The sequence below is a fragment of the Entelurus aequoreus genome, linkage group LG25 (genome assembly GCF_033978785.1).
Source record: "Entelurus aequoreus isolate RoL-2023_Sb linkage group LG25, RoL_Eaeq_v1.1, whole genome shotgun sequence".
Taxonomy (NCBI): domain Eukaryota; kingdom Metazoa; phylum Chordata; class Actinopteri; order Syngnathiformes; family Syngnathidae; genus Entelurus; species Entelurus aequoreus.
In genome coordinates this window covers 29,478,140-29,498,139 of record NC_084755.1, presented here as the reverse complement: position 1 = coordinate 29,498,139, position 20,000 = coordinate 29,478,140, and the positions used below count along the sequence as shown (strand labels likewise).

Sequence of the window (20,000 nt, the reverse complement as noted above, 5' to 3'; positions counted from 1 at the left end):
AAGGCCGATGACAAAGGAGTCACGGACCACAGATGGCCCCTGTACCGCACTTTGGGCAACCCAGCTGCAGACGCTAACGGTTAATGGCCACTATAGTCTTAGTACCGTAGTGTATTTGTTCATCCTATGGTCACATATGGGACGCGGGTTGTCTTACGTTAGCACCGGAAGTCGTAAAATCAGCTGTTCACCTGGCGGGTTTTTTCGAGGATGAATAGGGAAGGCCTTCTTTAACTGCCGTCTTGTTTTATCATATATGCACCTGTCAACGCCGTTGCACTTGTCAATGTTTACTTTTGTATGCACATTAAATCAACAAAAAATCCTGACTTTGGAGCAATGTTCACAGACTCTAGTATTTGGCTCTCTATTAGATGCAATGGTTTTCCGTATTGGGACCATGATTTCGGTCCTAACTTGTTCACCGGTCCTCATATGGAAGGTACTTTTCCTTGTTGATGTCTCAAGAAGGGTAGCAATACAAGAACACACACACACGCACACACACACGCACACACACACCCACGCACACACATACACACGCGGTAGCGTCTGATTCATCTTTTGAACAAAAACGGGGGAAAACAACAGCGAGAGAGGTTTCGTGGATGAAATCCCACATATATGGTCGACATTTTGGGTGGGAGTGAAGTCATTGTAACGAAGAGGATCTAATTCGGGGCCTGACATCGGAGATTTACGAGGCCTGCCGCTTGTGCGTTTACACCACAAGCCTCCGCAGGCCAAATAAAGATATTTGGGCTCCGTGTGGCCCGTTACTGCACACAACAGCCAAAAAGTCAAAGCGGGAGAACCTCTGTGGTCGTGCAGTACAGCGGCACCTCGGTTTTCCTTCGTAATCCGCTCCAAAAGGTCCCACGGAGACCGAAACGTACGAAAACCGAGGCAACTTTTCACATAAGAAATAATGCATATCCAATGAATCCGTTCCAGATGCCCAAATATATATAAAAAAAAAGTTAAAGTTAAAGTACCAATGATTGTCACACACACACTAGGTGTGGCGAAATTACTCTCTGCATTCGACCCATCACCCTTGATCACCCCCTGGGAGGTGAGGGGAGCAGTGGGCAGCAGCGGTGGTCGCGCCCGGGAATCATTTTTGGTGATTTAACCCCCAATTCCAACCCTTGATGCTGAGTGCCAAGCAGGGAGGTAATGGGTCCCATTTTTATAGTCTAATTATTGACATGCATCAATACATATAAATGAGGAAGGAAATAAATACATGAACATATGACTTTGCTTCGTTGACGACTATTGTTGGCGAAGACGGCGATGAGCGGAGAAAGAGTAGCTTTATTTACTGTGTTAAAAGTATTCTGTATTCTCATTGTATCCCATTGGGTTGAGGGTTTACTTGCCCTGATGTGGGATCTGAGGATGTCGTTGTGGGTTGTGCAGCCCTTTGAGACACTTGTGATTTAGGGCTATATAAATAAACTTTGATTGATTGATTGAGAAAAGTGGCGACTCCCAATTTTACTTGGCCAAAATGTTGCCTATTTTGCAGTTGTATTTTAGTTAAAAAAAGTGTGTTTCCCACAGAAATGCAGTCTATTTTATTTTATCGTAAATTTACATAATTGGTTATGATTTAAGTGTTTTTTTAAAGGCTGCGTGTAATTAGTTCTTAGTATCTTGGTATATACAGAGTTTTGCTATCATTTTCAATTGTTGCTGCCTATTTTATTACTACAATTTAGGGTTGTTCCGATACCAATATTTTGGTACCGGTACCAAAATGTATTTCGATACTTTTCAATACATTTTTAATTAAAGAGGACCACAAAAAATGCCATTATTAGTTTTATTTTAACAAAAAATCTTAGGGTACATTAAACATATGTTTATTATTGCAATTTTGTCCTTAAATAAAATAGTGAACATGCTAGACAACTTTTTTTAGTAGTAAGTAAGCAAACAAAGGCTCCTAATTAGTCTGTTGACATATGCAGTAACATATTGTGTCATTGATCATTCTATTATTTTGTCAAAATTACAAAGGACAAGCTGTAAAAATGGAGGTTGAGGTGGGCGGGGTTGGGGGGACGGGGTTTGGTGGTAGCAGGGGGTGTATATTGTAGCGTCCCGGAAGAGTTAGTGCTGCAAGGGGTTCTGGGTTTATGTTCTGTTGTGTTTATGTTGTGTTACGGTGCGGATGTTCTCCCGAAATGTGTTTGTCATTCTTGTTTGGTGTGGGTTCACAGTGTGGCGCATATTTGTAACAGTGTTAAAGTTGTTTATACGGACACCCTCAGTGTGACCTGTATGGCTGTTGATCAAGTATGCCTTGCATTCACTCGTGTGTGTGTAAAAGCAGCATATATGTGACTGTGCCGTCACGCTGTTTGTATGGAGGAAAAGCGGACGTGACGACAGGTTGTAGAGGACGCTAAAGGCAGTGTCTTTAAGGCACGCCCCCAATAATGTTGTCCGGGTGGAAATCGGGAGAATGGTTGCCCCGGGAGATTTTCGGGAGGGGCACTGAAATTCGGGAGTCTCCCGGGAAAATCGGGAGGTTGAAACCGATACCGATCATTTCCGATATTACATTTTAAAGGCCTACTGAAAGCCACTACTACCAACCACGCAGTCTGAGTTTATATATCAATGATGAAATCTTAACATTGCAACACATGCCAATACGGCCGGGTTAACTTATAAAGTGCAATTTTAAATTTCCCGCCAAACTTCCGGTTGAAAACGTCTATGTATGATGACGTATGCGCGTGACGTCACTAGTTAAACGGAAGTATTCGGACACCATTGAATCCAATACAAAAAAGCTCTGTTTTCATCTCAAAATTCCACAGTATTCTGGACATCTGTGTTGGTGAATCTTTTGCAATTTGTTTAATGAACAATGAAGACTGCAAAGAAGAAAGCTGTAGGTGGGATCGGTGTATTAGCGGCTGGCTGAAGCAACACAACCAGGAGGACGTTGACTTGGATAGCAGACGCGCTATCCGACGCTAGCCGCCGACCGCACGGATGATCGGGTGAAGTCCTTCGTCCTCCCGTCGATCGCTGGAACGCAGGTGAGCACGGGTGTTGATGAGCAGATGAGGGCTGGCTGGCGTAGGTGGAGCGCTAATGTTTTTATCATAGCTCTGTGAGGTCCCGTTGCTAAGTTAGCTTCAATGGCGTCGTTAGCAACAGCATTGTTAAGCTTCGCCAAGCTGGAAAGCATTAACCGTGTAGTTACATGTCCATGGTTTAATAGTATTGTTGATTTTCTGTCTATCCTTCCAGTCAGGGGTTTATTTATTTTGTTTCTATCTGCATTTAAGCACGATGCTATCACGTTAGCTCCGTAGCTAAAGTGCTTCGCCGATGTATTGTCGTGAAGATAAAAGTCACTGTGAATGTCCATTTCACGTTCTCGCCTCTCATTTTCAAGAGGATATAGTATCCGAGGTGGTTTAAAATACAAATCCGTGATCCACAATAGAAAAAGGAGAGAGTGTGGAATCCAATAAGCCAGCTTGTACCTAAGTTACGGTCAGAGCGAAAAAAGATGCGTCCTGCACTGCACTCTAGTCCTTCACTCTCACGTTCCTCATCCACGAATCTTTCATCCTAGCTCAAATTAAAGGGGTAATCGTCGCTTTCTCGGTCTCGCTGCTGGTGTAAACAATGGGGAAATGTGAGGAGCCTTTCAGCTTGTGACGTCACGCTTCCTTCTGGTACAGGCAAGGCTTTTTTTTCAGCGACCAAAAGTTGCGAACTTTATCGTCAATGTTCTCTACTAAATCCTTTCAGCAAAAATATGGCAATATCGCGAAATGATCAAGTATGACACAGAATCGATCTGCTATCCCCTTTTGAATAAAAACATTTAATTTCAGTAGGCCTTTAAAGCATTTATCGGACATCTCTAGTTAAAATATTGTGTTGGTTGGAGTTTTGGTTTTGTTTTGTTTTACCATGACTCAGGAAGGTTGTTTGCATTAGGTTGTATAAGTACATTTCTTCTCAGGCATAATTAGAGGTAATTGACCTGAAAAACTCATGATGTCCACTTGATGTCGACCAAACGCAGCATCAAGGATGTCAAACTTTTAAAATGAATGCGGGCAAGATTCCTTATTAAACTCATGACGTCTCGAGGGCCAATTTGAAGATGTCTGCAGGCCGCACTTGGCCCACGGGAGGTAGTTTGGACACCCCTGGTTTGGTCGAAAACCAAAACGTGGGGCATAGAAAACCCCCCCCAAAAATAGACCATGCCACCGTAACAACAGCACACCACCTCATAAAACCTACAACTCTGAGGAATTCAGTGTTTTTGGCATGTCATTAAACGCCGCAGGAGTGCAAAAGGTTATGAGCGGCTGAACACAGATCTTAATCCCTTTAAAAGGGTCCGCTTGCACGAAACACATGCGAGCCCTCCTCAAACGAGGCACACATTTCGCGGTGGATGTGAGTAAATCTCTCATTAAGGAGCACATGCTAAAGCCATATGCCCACGCTCGCTGTGTCTGACGCAGCTCGGCCTTTTCACACGCTGCAAATATGCATACCCATCGCCGCTGCAGAGCAGGCCGGACGGTGGCGTCGAGCGTTCTGCGAGCGGAAGTGAGGCTTCTAACCATGAATACGCAGCAGAGCGGCTGTCGGGAGGAATCGCTTGCAAACAGGTTGATCGGGGATGGAAATCCCAATTTGCCTGATTACACTGTTTGATAGCAAAGGTAGTAATAAAGCCACACCCAGCTGTCGCTCCGGTGCAAAAGGGGAGAAAGCGAAGTGTGGTTGTGGCTGCTGGCTCGAGGTCTATCTGGCGCTGCTTTAAGTGGCTCCAAATATAGGAGCGGTGACCTGCCAAAGACTCCTGCCTGGTCAGAGGAGCGCAGTAAAAACTGACTTCTGACCAAGGCAATTGTGTCTGCGGATGGATCCAAACACTCCTTGGGTGAGCCCCGTTTTGACTGCAGAGGCGCATGTACAAATGTCAATTAATGAATGGCATACAGAGCGCAGCGAGATATAAGCCGCACTTTACACATTTTAGAAGAAAACATATTTTCCCATGTATTAGCCGCAAATACACTATATTGCCAAAAGTATTTGGCCACCTGCCTTAACTCACATAAGAACTTGAAGTGCCATCCCATTCCTAACCCATAGGGTTCAATATGATGTGGGTCCACCTTTTGCAGCTATTACAGCTTCAACTCTTCTGGAAAGGCTGTCCACAAGGTTGCGGAGTGTGTTTATAGGAATTTTTCCACCATTCTTCCAAAAGCGCATCGGTGAGGTCACACACTGATGTTTGGTCGAGAAGGACTGGCTCTCAGTCTCCGTTCTAATTCATCCCAAAGGTGTTCTATCGGGTTCAGGTCAGGACTCTGTGCAGGCCAGTCAAGCAACGTCAAAAGGCAACTGTTGCGTTCCATTCCGTAGAACATCTTTTGCCCCAGACTGCCTTTTCAATAAAAGGACCACAACTATGGAACTCTCTACCTGACACTTTGAAAAGAATACCTGCATTTGTCACTCAAAACAAACAAAAATGTGGCTAGTTGAGCAACAATCATGGTAGTTTGTACTAGTTTTTACTAATTGGTTCTTATCTAGTTTGCACTTCGTCTGTGTTATTATTACCGTATTTTTCGGAGTATAAGTCGCACCGGCCAAAAATGCATAATAAAGACGGAAATAAACATATATAAGTCGCACTGGAGTATAAGTCGCATTTTTGGGGGAAATTTATTTGATAAAACCCAACACCAAGAATAGACATTTGAAAGGCAATTTAAAATAAATAAAGAATAGTGAACAACAGGCTGAATAAGTGTACGTTATATGAGGCATAAATAACCAATTGAGAACGTGCCTGGTATGTTAACGTAACATATTATGGTAAGAGTCATTCAAATAACTATAACATATAGAACATGCTATACGTTTACCAAACAATCTGTCACTCCTAATCGCTAAATCCCATGAAATCTTATACGTCTAGTCTCTTGCGTGAATGAGCTAAATAATATTATTTGATATTTTACGGTAATGTGTTAATAATTTCACACATAAGTCGCTCCTGAGTATAAGTCGCACCCCCGGCCAAACTATGAAAAAAAACTGCGACTTATAGTCAGAAAAATACGGTATTATTATTATTATTTTAATTGGCTTTTATCTAGTTTGCACTTTGTCTGTATTATTACTATTATCATTGCCTCATTCTTTTTATTTTCTTATTTTAATGATGTTAGATCTGTGTTGTTGTTGTTGGGGACAAGTGTTGTACATTAGCTTTGGCTACAAACACTATGATGCATACATTGGATGACTGTTTCAGATATCTATGTTTCTGTATCTGTCCCTATTTCAAATAAACCTAAGAAAGAAAAAAAAAGTTAATCCACACTAAACTCTGTCATCCATGTCTTTATGGACCTTGCTTTGTGCACTGGTGCACAGTCGTGTTGGAAGAGGAAGGGGCCCGCTCCAAATTGTTCCCACAAGGTTGGGACCATGGAATTGTCCAAAATGATTTGGTATCCTGGAACATTCAAAGTTCCTTTCACTGGCCAAGCCCAATTCTTTAAAAACAACCCCACATCATAATTCCTCCTCCACCAAATTTCACACTTGGCACAATGCAGTCCGAAATGTAGCGTTCTCCTGGCAACCTCCAAACCCAGACTGGTCCATCAGATTGCCAGATGGAAAAGCGTGATTCATCAGTCCAGAGAAGGCGTCTCCACTGCTCTAGAGTCCAGTGGCGACGTGCTTTACACCACTGCATCCCACGCTCTGCATTGGACTTGGTGATGTATGCCTTAGATGCAGCTGCTCGGCCATGGAAACCCATTCCATGAAGCTCTCTGCGTACTGTACGTGGGCTAATTGGAAGGTCACGTGAAGTTTGGAGCTCTGTAGCAACTGACTGTGCAGAAAGTATTTGCACTATGCGCTTCAGCATCCGCTGACACCTCTCTGTCAGTTTACGTGGCCTACCACTTGGTGGCTGAGTTGCTGTTGTTCCCTAACTCTTCCTTTTTTACTTATAATAAAGCCAACAGTTGACTTTGGAATATTTAGGAGCGAGGAAATTTCACGACTTGATTTGTTGCACAGGTGGCATCCTATGACAGTTCCACACTAGAAATCACTGAGAGCGGCCCATTCTTTATCAAATGTTTGTAGAAACAGTCTCCATGCCTAAGTGAGTGATTTTATACACCTGTGGCCAGGTCAAGTGATTAGGACACCTGATTCTCGTCATTATGATGGATGGCCAAATACTTTTGGCAATATAGTGTATATATGTTGTGAAATTAGTTATTTAGGCAGAAACATTTTTGTGAATGTTTATTTACATACCTTAATTGTTTGCAAATTGTGCGTGTAACACGGCAGTAAAACGGCTGATCAAACAAAACAGAAGTCATCGTCACGGACCCACTGGCTGCGGAAGCTAGCTCTCCAATCAGCTAAACAGACTCAATAACTCCATGGTGACGTTTTGGTGAATTTACGAAAACAGAAACAATACAATAAGAATGCCGATGTAAGATAATGATACTAACACAGGAACGTGTTAGCGTATATGTGCTGCTAACGTGTGCTGCTAGTTTCATTACATTACGATAGCACGTACAAATATGCATGAAAACACTCCTACAGACAATCACACATGGGACGGTTTAGCAAGTAAAAATGACTTTAGTTGTATTGTAAAACTTACAAACGTTGCTCGGGGTGATGAATGAAGAATCCATACGAATAGAAATGTGGAGGGCTCGAACTGCAATTGTACTTCCAGTTCATAGCTCAGTTTAAACAAAAGGGAGGTGCAGCACCTGCAGTGATCCAACTCATCCAAAAGAAGGCGCCATTGCACAAACAATTGTCATGATCCGTGGTCTGGATTATGTTTTTGTTATTTTCTGGACTCTTTTAGTTCCTGTTTGCGCTCCCTTGTATGTTTTAGTTTCCATGACGACTTATGATTTTCACCTGTCTCTTGCGTTCGGGTCACACCAGACTATTATTTAAGCCTGTCGTTGCGAGTTAGTCGGTCTGGCGACATTGTTCTTTTCATGCCATAGTTCATGCTTGTATTCATGCGATTGTTTCATGCTCTGTTCATGCTTGTTTTCTGGAGATACCATAGTTCATGCTGATTGTTTCATGCTTTGTTCATGCTGCCCGTTTCTTGCCAAGTAAGTTTTGTTTATTTATGCCACAGTTAGCGACTTTTTGTTTCATGTCCATAGTTCAGGCTAAGTGTTAGCTTTTGTTTCCTGTGTTAAGTTGTGCCTTCGCCTTGTGCGCCTTTTTTGTTTTCACCTATTTGAGAGTCAAGGATAAAAATATGTTCCTACCTGCTACCCTGGTCCGGAAAAGTCAGTTTGCATCCCGAGAGAACAATCCTCGCAGTAAATTGCGAAAACTCCCTCGTCATGACAACAATAACACAAACGATTCCGAATCGAGAATCGAATCGAATCGTGTGATGCCCAAAGATTCCTTAACTATAACCACTACATTTAATTTTAGAAATAACTAGGTAGACTCAGAATAATCCAAAAGTCAAACCCGTTGCATGTTTGCTAATTCGCGTGCATACTAAAAAACATGCAATTTAATGTGATTTCTCCTCTCACAAGTAATTAATGACAGCCATCGTCTTGCACAAGTTAAGAAAATCAAATAAAAAGAATAAAATAATCCACAAAGTCAGAGGAGTTACACTCAAAGAGCAGAATAGAAGCAGGACATGGCCCAACTTTAATGCTTTGGTGTTGTCACTATACTGCTCACAGCCTCTAGGGGGCATATGGCATAGTATCTCGGGACTGCTGTGATGTGCTGTGATGTTTTACCCAACTTCCAATACAGCACTACTGTAAAACAACGTGCAGCTCAATGTGATCTCCATTTATTTTTATTGCCATCGTCCTTGGGAGGGCGTAAAAAGCCAGCAGGGACACTTCCCCAATGCAGACCTCCTAGTGAGGAGTAGGACACCCTCCTGTGGATGTTCTTGAACTCACTGCCCCCGGAACCCAGACTGATGCTCCACCTCCCTCCCTTACAAAATGCTCTTTTAGCAGCCATGCACCTATTGCACTTACAGCCTGCATGCTTCATTTCCACAGCCCGGGACACATGATACTTTACAGCAGGAAGTCCAAACTTTCACTACCAAAAATTAAACTAGGCCATTTTTATATTTTTACAAAAATTATTAAAAAATATATTATATATTTAAAGTCAAAACTTTGCCTCAGCTTTGTATTAAATTTTTTTTTTATTAATTATTAGTCAGAATATTTCAACTTTTTGTCATTACATCCAACTTTTTTGCTCTTTTTTTCTTACATTTTACTGTTGTTTTTTTTACCCTGTATAATAAAATAAAAATAAAAATAGTAATACAATTGTGTAACTGCATAACCTAATGCAGGGGTGTCTAACACGGTTACACTGAGGGTCAAATCGCAGTTATGGCTGCCCTAAGGGGGCCGCTTGTAACGTACATAATTTATGAATATAAATGGATAAGAATTCACCTCATATTATACAATTAATTGCTGTGCATTTGATTATTATATTTGTATTACATACACTGTAAAAAAAATAATCGATTTTTCAGTAAAAAAAAAAAAAAAAAAATGGCAGCCGAGGCGCCACAACTTCACCATAAAATTTACGATGGTTTTTACAGCATATTACTGTAAATGGAAAAACAGTACCATAGTTTTTTTTACTGTAAAATCTATTGTAATTTCTACAGGGTACAATTTGATGAATAACTTGCTTTGATATAACTCAAGCGGATATTTTTTTTGTTTTAATTTTTAAAAGTTTGAAATTAATGATAGTATTAAATGTGTTACATTATTAGATCAAAAATTTTTAAGATATACTCAATAGCATGCAAAACATGTATTTTTGTCTGTCACAATGAAAAGATTACATTTAGTAAATGATAAAAATGCTTTATTGACTCATATTATTTTAGGGCTTTCGCGGGCCGCATTAATTGATGTGGCGGGCCAAATCTGGCCCCCAGGCCTTGAGTTTGACACCTGTGACCTAATGTGTCAAAAACTCTGCCTGTACGAAAATATTAATGTTGAGTTACACGTAAACACTGTTTATTATAATTGTTTTTGTTTTTTAAATTAATTTACAAGTTAGTATTATTCTTATTTTTTAACTAACTCAACTTTGTTTGTGTGTATATATATATATATATATATATATATATATATATATATATATATATATATATATATATATATATATATATATATATATATATAATCCATCCCATAATTAAACTCCACATACTGATATGCTAAATGTTTTAAGTGTTGTACGTGCAAACAAATGTTTTAGGTTACATTTTTCACTGAGATTGTATTTCTCCTCTTTTGTTGAGAAGAAATGTTGTACATTCTTGGGTATTGGAAAGTGAAGTATGTGGGGGCCATTTTGATATTTTTTTTATTTAAAAAAATAAATATGCTAAAATCAGATATTATTCAAAGAGAAAACACTGTGTTATTATTAATTATTAGTTAAAAAATGTCAGCTTTTTCTCATCACCTTCCAATTTTTTGCTCCTTTTTTTGTTATATTTTTACTGTTGTTTTTTTGACGACAGGCAAAAAGGCTCAGTCTGCGGGCTGCAAATGAGCCATGGGCCACATTTTTGACACCCGTGCTTTAGAGAAACCCATATTGTCAGTGAGACTTTGAGAAAAAGCACAAAAGCCTACAGACTAAACAAAAAATACAAAACACAAAACCAGTGAAGTTGGCACCTTGAGTAATTCGTAAATAAAAACAGAATACAATGATTTGCAAATCCTTTTCAACTTATAGTCAATTGAATAGACTGCAAAGACAAGATATTTAATGTTCAAACAGAATTTTTTTTTTTTTTTTTCTCAATTATTTACTTAGATTCTAATGGCAGCAACACATTGCAAAAAAAGTTGGCACAGGGGCATGGCCTTTCTTTTTAACAACACTCAGTAAACGTTTGGGAACTGAGGAGACCAATTTTTGAAGCTTTTCAGGTGGAATTCTTTCCCATTCTTGCTTGATGTACAGCTTAAGTTGTTCAACAGTCCGGGGGTCTCCGTTGTGGTATTTTAGGCTTCATATTGCGCCACACATTTTTAATGGGAGACAGGTCTGGACTACAGACAGGCCAGTCTAGTACCTGCACTCTTTTACTATGAAGCCACACTGTTTTAACACCTTGCTTGGCATTGTCTTGCTGAAATAAGCAGGGGCGTCCATGATAACGTTGCTTGGATGGCTATGTTGCTCCAAAACCTGTATGTACCTTTCAGCATTAATGGTGCCTTCACAGATGTGTAAGTTACCCATGTCTTGGGCACTAATACACCCCCATACCATCACAGATGCTGGTTTTTCAACGTTGCGCCTATAACAATCCGGATGGTTCTTTTCCTCTTTGTTCCGGAGGACACGACGTCCACAGTTTCCAAAAACAATTTGAAATGTGGACTCGTCAGACCACAGAACACTTTTCCGCTTTGCATCAGTCCATCTTAGATGAGCTCGGGACCATTAAAGCCGGCGGCGTTTCTGGGTGTTGTTGATAAATGGCTTTGGCTTTGCATAGTAGTTTTAACTTGCACTTACAGATGTAGCGACCAACTGTAGTTACTGACAGTGGTTTTCTGAAGTGTTCCTGAGCCCATGTGGTGATATCCTTTACACACTGATGTCGCTTTTTGATGCTGTACCACCTGAGGGATCGAAGGTCCGTAATATCATCGCTTACGTGCAGTGATTTCTCCAGATTCTCTGAACCTTTTGATGATATTACGGACCGTAGATGGTAAAATCCCTAAATTCTTTGCATTAGCTGGTTGAGAAATGTTGTTCTTAAACTGTTGGACAATTTGCTCACACATTTGTTCACAAAGTGGTGACCCTCGCCCCATCCTTATTTGTGAATGACTGAGCATTTCATGGAAGCTGCTTTTATACCCAATCATGGCACCCACCTGTTCCCAATTAGCCTGTTCACCTGTGGGATGTTCTAAATAAGTGTTTGATGAGCATTCCTCGACTTTTTTGCCACTTGTGCCAGCTTTTTTGAAACATGTTGCAGGCATCAAATTCCAAATGAGCTAATATTTGCAAAAAATAACAAAGTTTACCAGTTTGAATGGTAAATATCTTGTATTTGCAGTCTATTCAATTAAATATAAGTTGAAAAGGATTTGCAAATCATTGTATTCTGTTTTTATCTACCATTTACACAACTGCCAACTTCTCTGGTTTTGGGTTTTGTACATTTTGAGAATCATTCAATCCCTTTCTTGATTTAAATGCCATTTTTTATCAATCAACTGCTCACTTTCCTGGACTATTTTATTTTCCATTTCCATTTTAATGTACATAATGCTGCACATTGTGCTCAGAATTGTCATTCCCATAGGGGGGGGGGGGGGGGGGGGGGGCGTGAAGGTGATTTTGTAAAGGCTCAAGTTTTGTGGAATATGCGTGTGGAAATAATGATTGTAATGGTTTGCAGCTGACTTGTCGGGAGCTGTGAATGACATTATAATGGTGGGGCAATTACCTGGCCAGTAATAGTGAGTCATGACGATCATAATAATAAGAAGAAGAAGAATAATGATGATGCATACCCTGTATGAATCTGATACAACAAAGCATTCAGGCATCCCAGGACCTCTGGAGGGTTCTTCATTCAACAGAAAGTGTTCGGTGGCCTGAAATAATAACACAACAGGTTATTTCTTCCAAAAGATGTACATTCAATCATTCAAAAAAGTTGCAAAAGTACATTGTTCCACCACTGGCTCTCTTTTGTTAATGCCTTTTTTTAATAGCAGTTATTTCCCTATAGTGAAATATTATAATTAATGTGTAATATTTGTAATAATGTTTGTTTAACCCTCTGGGTGCGTGCAATTTTAATTATGTTCAAAACCAAAAAGGATAGAAAAATCCATACAAATTTGAAGAGCGTAAAACATTTTTAAAACTCCTCCCCCCTCCTTAAATTTTTCAATAATCCAATACCAACATGTAATGTGTTTTTTTTTTAATTCATTAATTTTTTCAACCTTTCTGATTAAATTATATTACAGTTGTCAATGAGTATGAATTTGCATGATGTGATTTATTTTACTTATTTGATCAAAAAGCCTTCAAAGGGTTAAAAAAAAATTTTTTTAAATACATGTTTGGTATTTTTGTTGGGGACTGAAATTTATACAGTTTTTTTTATTTATTTTGTCCATTTTGAGGGCTTTTTAAACAAACTATGTCGCAGTTTTCAATGAGTATACATTTGCATAACAGCAGTTATTTTACTAATTTGATCAAAAAGTCTTCAAAGGGTTATAATAATAAAAAATACATATTTAGTATTTTTGTTGACGACTGTTAAGTTTTTTTCTCTAAATTATGACCCCTTTGAAGGATTTTTAAACAAATTATGTCGCAGATTTCAATTAGTATACGTTTGCACAGCATGAGGTATTTTACTAATTTGATCAAAAAGCCTTCAAAGGGTTAGAATAAAAATACATGTTTGGTATTTTTTAGAGGACTGTTAATTTTTTTTCTCTAAATCATGACCCCTTTAAAGGCTTTTTAAACAAATTATGTCACAGTTTTCAATTAGTATAAATTAGCTTAACATGAGTTATTAACTAATTCAAACATGTGATGTTTGATCAAAAAGCCTTCAAAGGGTTAAAATAATAAAAAATACATTATTGGTATTTTTGTTGAGGACTGAGGTTTATTGAATAGTTTCTTTAAATGTTGACTCTTTTTAAACAAATGTTGTCACCGTTTTCAATTAGTACACATTTGCATAGCATGAGTTATTTTACTAATTTGATCAAAAAGCCTTCAAAGGATTAAAATAAAATTACATGTTTGGTATTTTTGTTGAGGACTGTTGTTTATAAGTTTTTCCTCTAAATTATGACCCCTATTAAGGCTTTTTAAACAAGTTATGTCGCAGTTTTCAATTAGTATAAATTCGCTTAACATAAGTTATTTAACTACTTCAAACATGTGACCTTTGATCAAAGAGCATTCAAAAGGTTACAATTCAATAAAAAAAATACATGTTTTTTGGTATTTTTGTTTGGGACTGAAGTTTATTGAATTTTTCCTTTAAATGTTGACCCTTTTGAAGGCTTTTTAAACAAATGTCACCGTTTTCAATTAGTATACGTTTGCATAACATGAGTTATTTTACTAATTTGATCAAAAAGCCTTCAAAGGGTTAGGATAAAATTACATTTTAATTGTAATTTAATACACTGTATTTTTGTTGAGAACTGTTGTTTATTAAGACTGACGTTTATGTAGTTTTTTCTTTAAATTGTGACCATTTTGAGGGATTTTTAAAAGAACTCTGTCGTAGTATACATTTGCATAACAGGAGTTATTTTACACATTTAAACCTGTGACATTTGATCAAAAAGCCTTCAAAGGGTTAAAATAATAAAAAATACATATTTGGTATTTTTGTTGAGGACTGAAGTTTTTTTGTTTTTTTTTGTAAATAATGATCAAAAAGCCTTGACAGGGTTAAAATCAAATCAAATCAAAAATATGTGTTTGATATTTTATTTTATATACAGAGTTTTTTCTTTACATTTTGACCATTTTGAGGGCTTTTTAAACAAACTATGTCGCAGTTTTTTAATTAGTACACATTTGCATAACAGGAGTTATTTTACTAATTTGATCAAAAAGCCTTCAAAGGGTTAAAATAATTTTAAAAAATACATGTTTGGTATTTGGTAAGTTCATTGATTGTTTTTGTAAAATATGATCAAAAAGCCTTCACAGGGAAAAAATAAAATAAAATCAAAAATACGTGTTTGATATTTTTGTTTAGGACTGAAGTTTACAGAGTTTTTTTCTTTACATTTTGACCATTTTGAGGGCTTTTTAAACAAACTATGTTGCAGTTTTTAATTAGTACACATTTGCATAACAGGAGTTATTTTACTAATTTGATCAAAAAGCCTTCAAAGGGTTAAAATAATTTAAAAAAAAATACATGTTTGGTATTTGGTAAGTTCATTGATTGTTTTTGTAAAATATGATCAAAAAGCCTTCACAGGGATAAAATCAAATCAAATCAAAAATACGTGTTGGATATTTTTGTTTGGGACTGAAGTTTACAGAGTTTTTTTCTTTACATTTTGACCATTTTGAGGGCTTTTTAAACAAACTATGTCGCAGTTTTGAATTAGTATACATTTGCATAACAGGAGTTATTTTACTAATTTGATCAAAAAGCCTTCAAAGGGTTAAAATAATAAAAAAAAATACATGTTTGGTATTTGGTAAGTTCATTGATTGTTTTTGTAAAATATGATCAAAAAGCCTTCACAGGGTTCAAATCAAATCAAATCAAATATACGTGTTTGATATTTTTGTTTGGGACTGAAGTTTACAGAGTTGTTTCTTTACATTTTGACCATTTAGAGGACTTTTTAAACAAACTATGTCGCAGTTTTTTAATTAGTATACATTTGCATAACAGGAGTTATTTTACTAATTTGATCAAAAAGCCTTCAAAGGGTTAAAATAATAAAAACACATGTTTGGTATTTGGTAAGTTCATTGATTGTTTTTGTAAAATATGATCAAAAGCCTTCACAGGGTTATTATCAAATCAAATCAAAAATACGTGTTTGATATTTTTGTTTGGGACTGAAGTTTACAGAGTTTTTTCTTTACATGTTGACCATTTTGAGGGCTTTTTAAACAAACTATGTCATAGTTTTTAATTAGTATACATTTGCATAACAGGAGTTATTTTACTAATTTCATCAAAAAGCCTTCAAAGGGTTAAAATAATTAAAACAAATACATGTTTGATATTTGGTAAGTTCATTGATTGTTTTTGTAAAATATGATCAAAAAGTCTTCACAGGGTTCAAATTAAATCAAATCAAAAATATGTGTTTGATATTTTTGTTTGGGACTGAAGTTTACAGACTTTTTTCTTTACATTTTGACCATTTTGAGGGCTTTTTAAACAAACTATGTTGCAGTTTTTAATTAGTATACATTTGGATAACAGGAGTTATTTTACTAATTTGATCAAAAACCTTCAAAGGGTTAAAATAATAAAAAAATACATGTTTGGTACTTGGTAAGTTCATTGATTGTTTTTGTAAAATATGATCAAAAAGCCTTCAAAGGGTTAAAATCAAATCAAATCAAAAATATGTGTTTGGTATTTTTGTTGAAAAAAAAAAAAAGGAAACTATATGCACTTTAAAAATGACTTATATTTTGTTATATGTAGGAATTGGACATTAACATTTAAACTATTAACATGAAAACCAAATACGTAAAATAGAGTCACACAAAAAAAAAAGTATGGCCAAAATAAAATACAAATGTACTGAAAGGACCAAAAAGTCATTATTTTTGTACAGTATTTATTCAGTAGTTTGATTCTAAGTCTTAGAAGAGGTTCTAGGGTGTTTTGTAAGTTAAGTTGTGGATCAGTTTTAATAACTAAAGACAATTAAAAAAATTAAAATAACTGGTATCCATGGTTTTTTTTACAGTACTGTACGTAGTATTTGTCTAAGACTGTACCAAATCCTTAAAAAGGAGAAAAGGTCCCACCACATACACACACTCCCTACGCTCAATGGTGTGTGTCGCCGTGTCCTGTGCGGCCCCGCCAGTCATTGCCCCTTGAATGGGGAGCAAAGTGTTTCGCTGCTGTGGCGGCACACAATGCCCCCAACACAATAGCATTTCCTGTCTCTGCCATTTCACCTGCATCGCTCGCTGATTCAGCAAAAATCATTCACACGCTGTGGCACACATGGAGCCAGCACACTGCCACTGAGGTTTGGCACTAAACACACGTTTTGGTATTGCGGAAAAACACGGAAATATGTAAAAAAAAAAAAAAAAAAAACATTCCACAGAAAAATGTATGGTAGCGATTCATATGATCTCGCGTGAGAGGAAGAGGGGTTTTGATCATTTTGCAATGCAGTCCGGTGGAAATAATGGAAAGTGCCAGTCTACATACCGTATTTTTCGGACTATAAGTCACAGTTTTTTTCATAGTTTGGCCGGGGTTGCGACTTATACTCAGGAGCGACTTATGTGTGAAATTATTAACACATTACCGTAAAATATCAAATAATATTATTTAGCTCATTCACGTAAGAGACTAAACGTATAAGATTTCATGGGATTTAGCAATTAGGAGTGACAGATTGTTTGGTAAACGTATAGCATGTTCTATATGTTATAGTTATTTGAATGACTCTTACCATAATATGTTACGTTAACATACCAGGCACGTTCTCAGTTGGTTATTTATGCCAGTGGTCCCCAACCACCGGGCCGCGGACCGGTACCGATTGGTACCGGTCCGCGCAAGAAATTTAATTTTAAAAAAAATAAATAAAAAAAATGTTGTTTTTTTTTTTTTTTTTTTTAATTAAATCAACATAAAAAACACAATATATACATTATATATCAATATAGATCAATACAGTCTGCAGGGATACAGTCCGTAAGCACACATGATTGTATTTCTTTATGGGGAAAAAAATAAAATAAAATAAAAAATCCCTCCCTTCCACAAATGGGACAAATTTTCAAGCAACAAAAAGGTTGGGGACCACTGATTTATGCCTCATATAACTTACACTTATTCAGCCTGTTGTTCACTATTCTTTATTTATTTTAAATTGCCTTTCAAATGTCTATTCTTGGTGTTGGGTTTTATCAAATACATTTCCCTAAAAAATGCAACTTATACTCCAGTGCGACTTATATATGTTTTTTTCCTTCTTTGTTATGTATTTTCGGCCGGTGCGACTTACACTCCGGAGCGACTTATATTCCGAAAAATACGGTAGTAGCGTTGTATAGTATACCGGTACTAGTATAATATCGCGGTACTAATGAATCAAAAACGGTACGGTACTCTGTCTGAAAAGTACCGGTTCCCAATACATATTTTTTTTACAGGCATGACGGCTCGTCGTCACGTCGTGACATTGCTGGTTTTACGAGCAGAGGAGCATGTTCGGCAGCACACAATCACAGAGTACTTACAAGCAGACACAGTGTGTAGACAGAAAAGGGAGAACGGATGCATTTTGGCTTAAAACTAACGATAAAGGTGAAGTTATAACACTGAAACACCCTCAGGAAGAGGTGCTTTAAAACATGGCTAGCTAGTTAGCAGCTAACATCCATCCGCAATCGGCAGTGTTTTAGCTATTTCTAAATCACTAATCCTTGTCTCCATGGCGACAAATAAAGTATGTTTCTTACAAGTATCATCCCTGCAGGACGAGGAATAGCTAAACATGCTTCACTACACACCGTAGCTCACCGGCATTGAAATGTAAAAAAACGCCATGGGTGGATCTACACCTAACATCCACTGTAATGATACCAAGTACAATAGTGTATCCAGGCGATACTACTATGATTATATCAATATTTTTTATTGTCACAAAATCTTATTTCTTTAAAAAAAAAAAAAAAAGAACATATTATGTTTATAAACTCAGGAAATACGTCCCTGGACACATGAGGACTTTGAATATGACCAATGTATGATCCTGTAACTACTTGGTATCGGATCGATACCTAAATTTGTGGTATCATCCAAAACTAATGTAAAGTATCAAACAACAGAAGAATAAGTGATTATTACATTTTAACAGAAGTGTAGATAGAACATGTTGAAACAGAAAATAAGCAGATATTAACAGTAAATGAACGAGTGGATTGATAATACATTTTCACAGTTTGTCCCTCATAATTTTGACAAAATAATAAATGATAAATCACATAATTCGTTACTGCATACGTCAACAGACTAATTAGGAGCCTTTGTTTGTTTACTTACTACTAAAAGACAAGTTGTCTAGCATGTTCACTATTTTATTTAAGGACAAAATTGTTCTTCGATTGCAATAAGAAATATATGTTTAATGTAACCTAAGATTTTTTGTTAAAATAAAGCCAATAGTGCCATTTTTTGTGGTCCCCTTTATTTAGAAAAGTATCGAACAGTATCGAAATACAGTTTGGTACCGGTACCATAATATTGGTATCGAGACAACCCTACTACATAGCAAAGTTGGAATTGCCACAAAGCACATTTTAGGATATTCAACACTCGACTGCCATCTGGCGGCTGAAGTGGATAGTGCATACCCTAATTTGTCATGTATCTTGTATCAGGTAAACCGTGACCTACCACCTTCCTACTGTACAGAAAAATACTGCAATGATAATACTTCTTTGCTGTTGTTACGCTTGATAAGTGCAGAGGTGGGTCTGGAAGCCAAAAATAATACTCAAGTAAGGGTACTTTTACTCGAGTAATATGACTCAAGCTAGGGTTGTCCCAATACCAATATGTTGGTACCGGTGCCAGTACCAAAATGTATCTTTTCTAAATAAAGGGGACCACAAAATGGTACATTAATTTTATGTTTATTATTGCAATTTAGTCCTTAAATAAAATAGTGAACCTACTAGACAACTTTCTTTTTATTAGTAAATAAACAAACAAAGACTCCTAATTAGTCTGCTGACATATGCAGTAACATATTGTGTCCTTTTTCATTCTATTATTTTGTCAACATTATAAAGGACAAATGGTAGAAAATGGATTGTTAATCATTTTGTTCATTTACTGTTAATATCTGCTTATTTTCTGTTTCAACATGTTCTATCTACACTTCTGTTAAAATGTAATAATCACTTATTCTTCGGTTTGGATGCAACCACAAATTTGGGTATCGAACCCATACAAAGTAGTTACAGGATCATACATTGGTCATAATTTAAGTCCTCACGGGTCCAGGGACGTATTTCCTGAGTTTATAAACATAATATACATTTTAGAAAAACGAAAAAAATAATATCAAAGTTTAAATCATATGAAATTTCCTGTA

The 20,000-nt window shown here is 37.0% G+C and overlaps 1 protein-coding gene across 7 annotated transcripts in view; it reads right to left on the bottom strand.

Annotated features, from left to right (window-relative positions):
- The window catches only part of nfixb (nuclear factor I/Xb), a 511,053-nt gene that overhangs the window by 407,178 nt on the left and 83,875 nt on the right, over window positions 1–20,000 (bottom strand). For all 7 annotated transcript variants that reach the window (XM_062037120.1, XM_062037119.1, XM_062037121.1 and 4 more), the window contains one exon: window positions 12,687–12,770. In XM_062037120.1, the coding sequence (XP_061893104.1) occupies window positions 12,687–12,770 (84 nt within the window). The remainder of the gene's footprint in view (window positions 1–12,686; window positions 12,771–20,000) is intronic.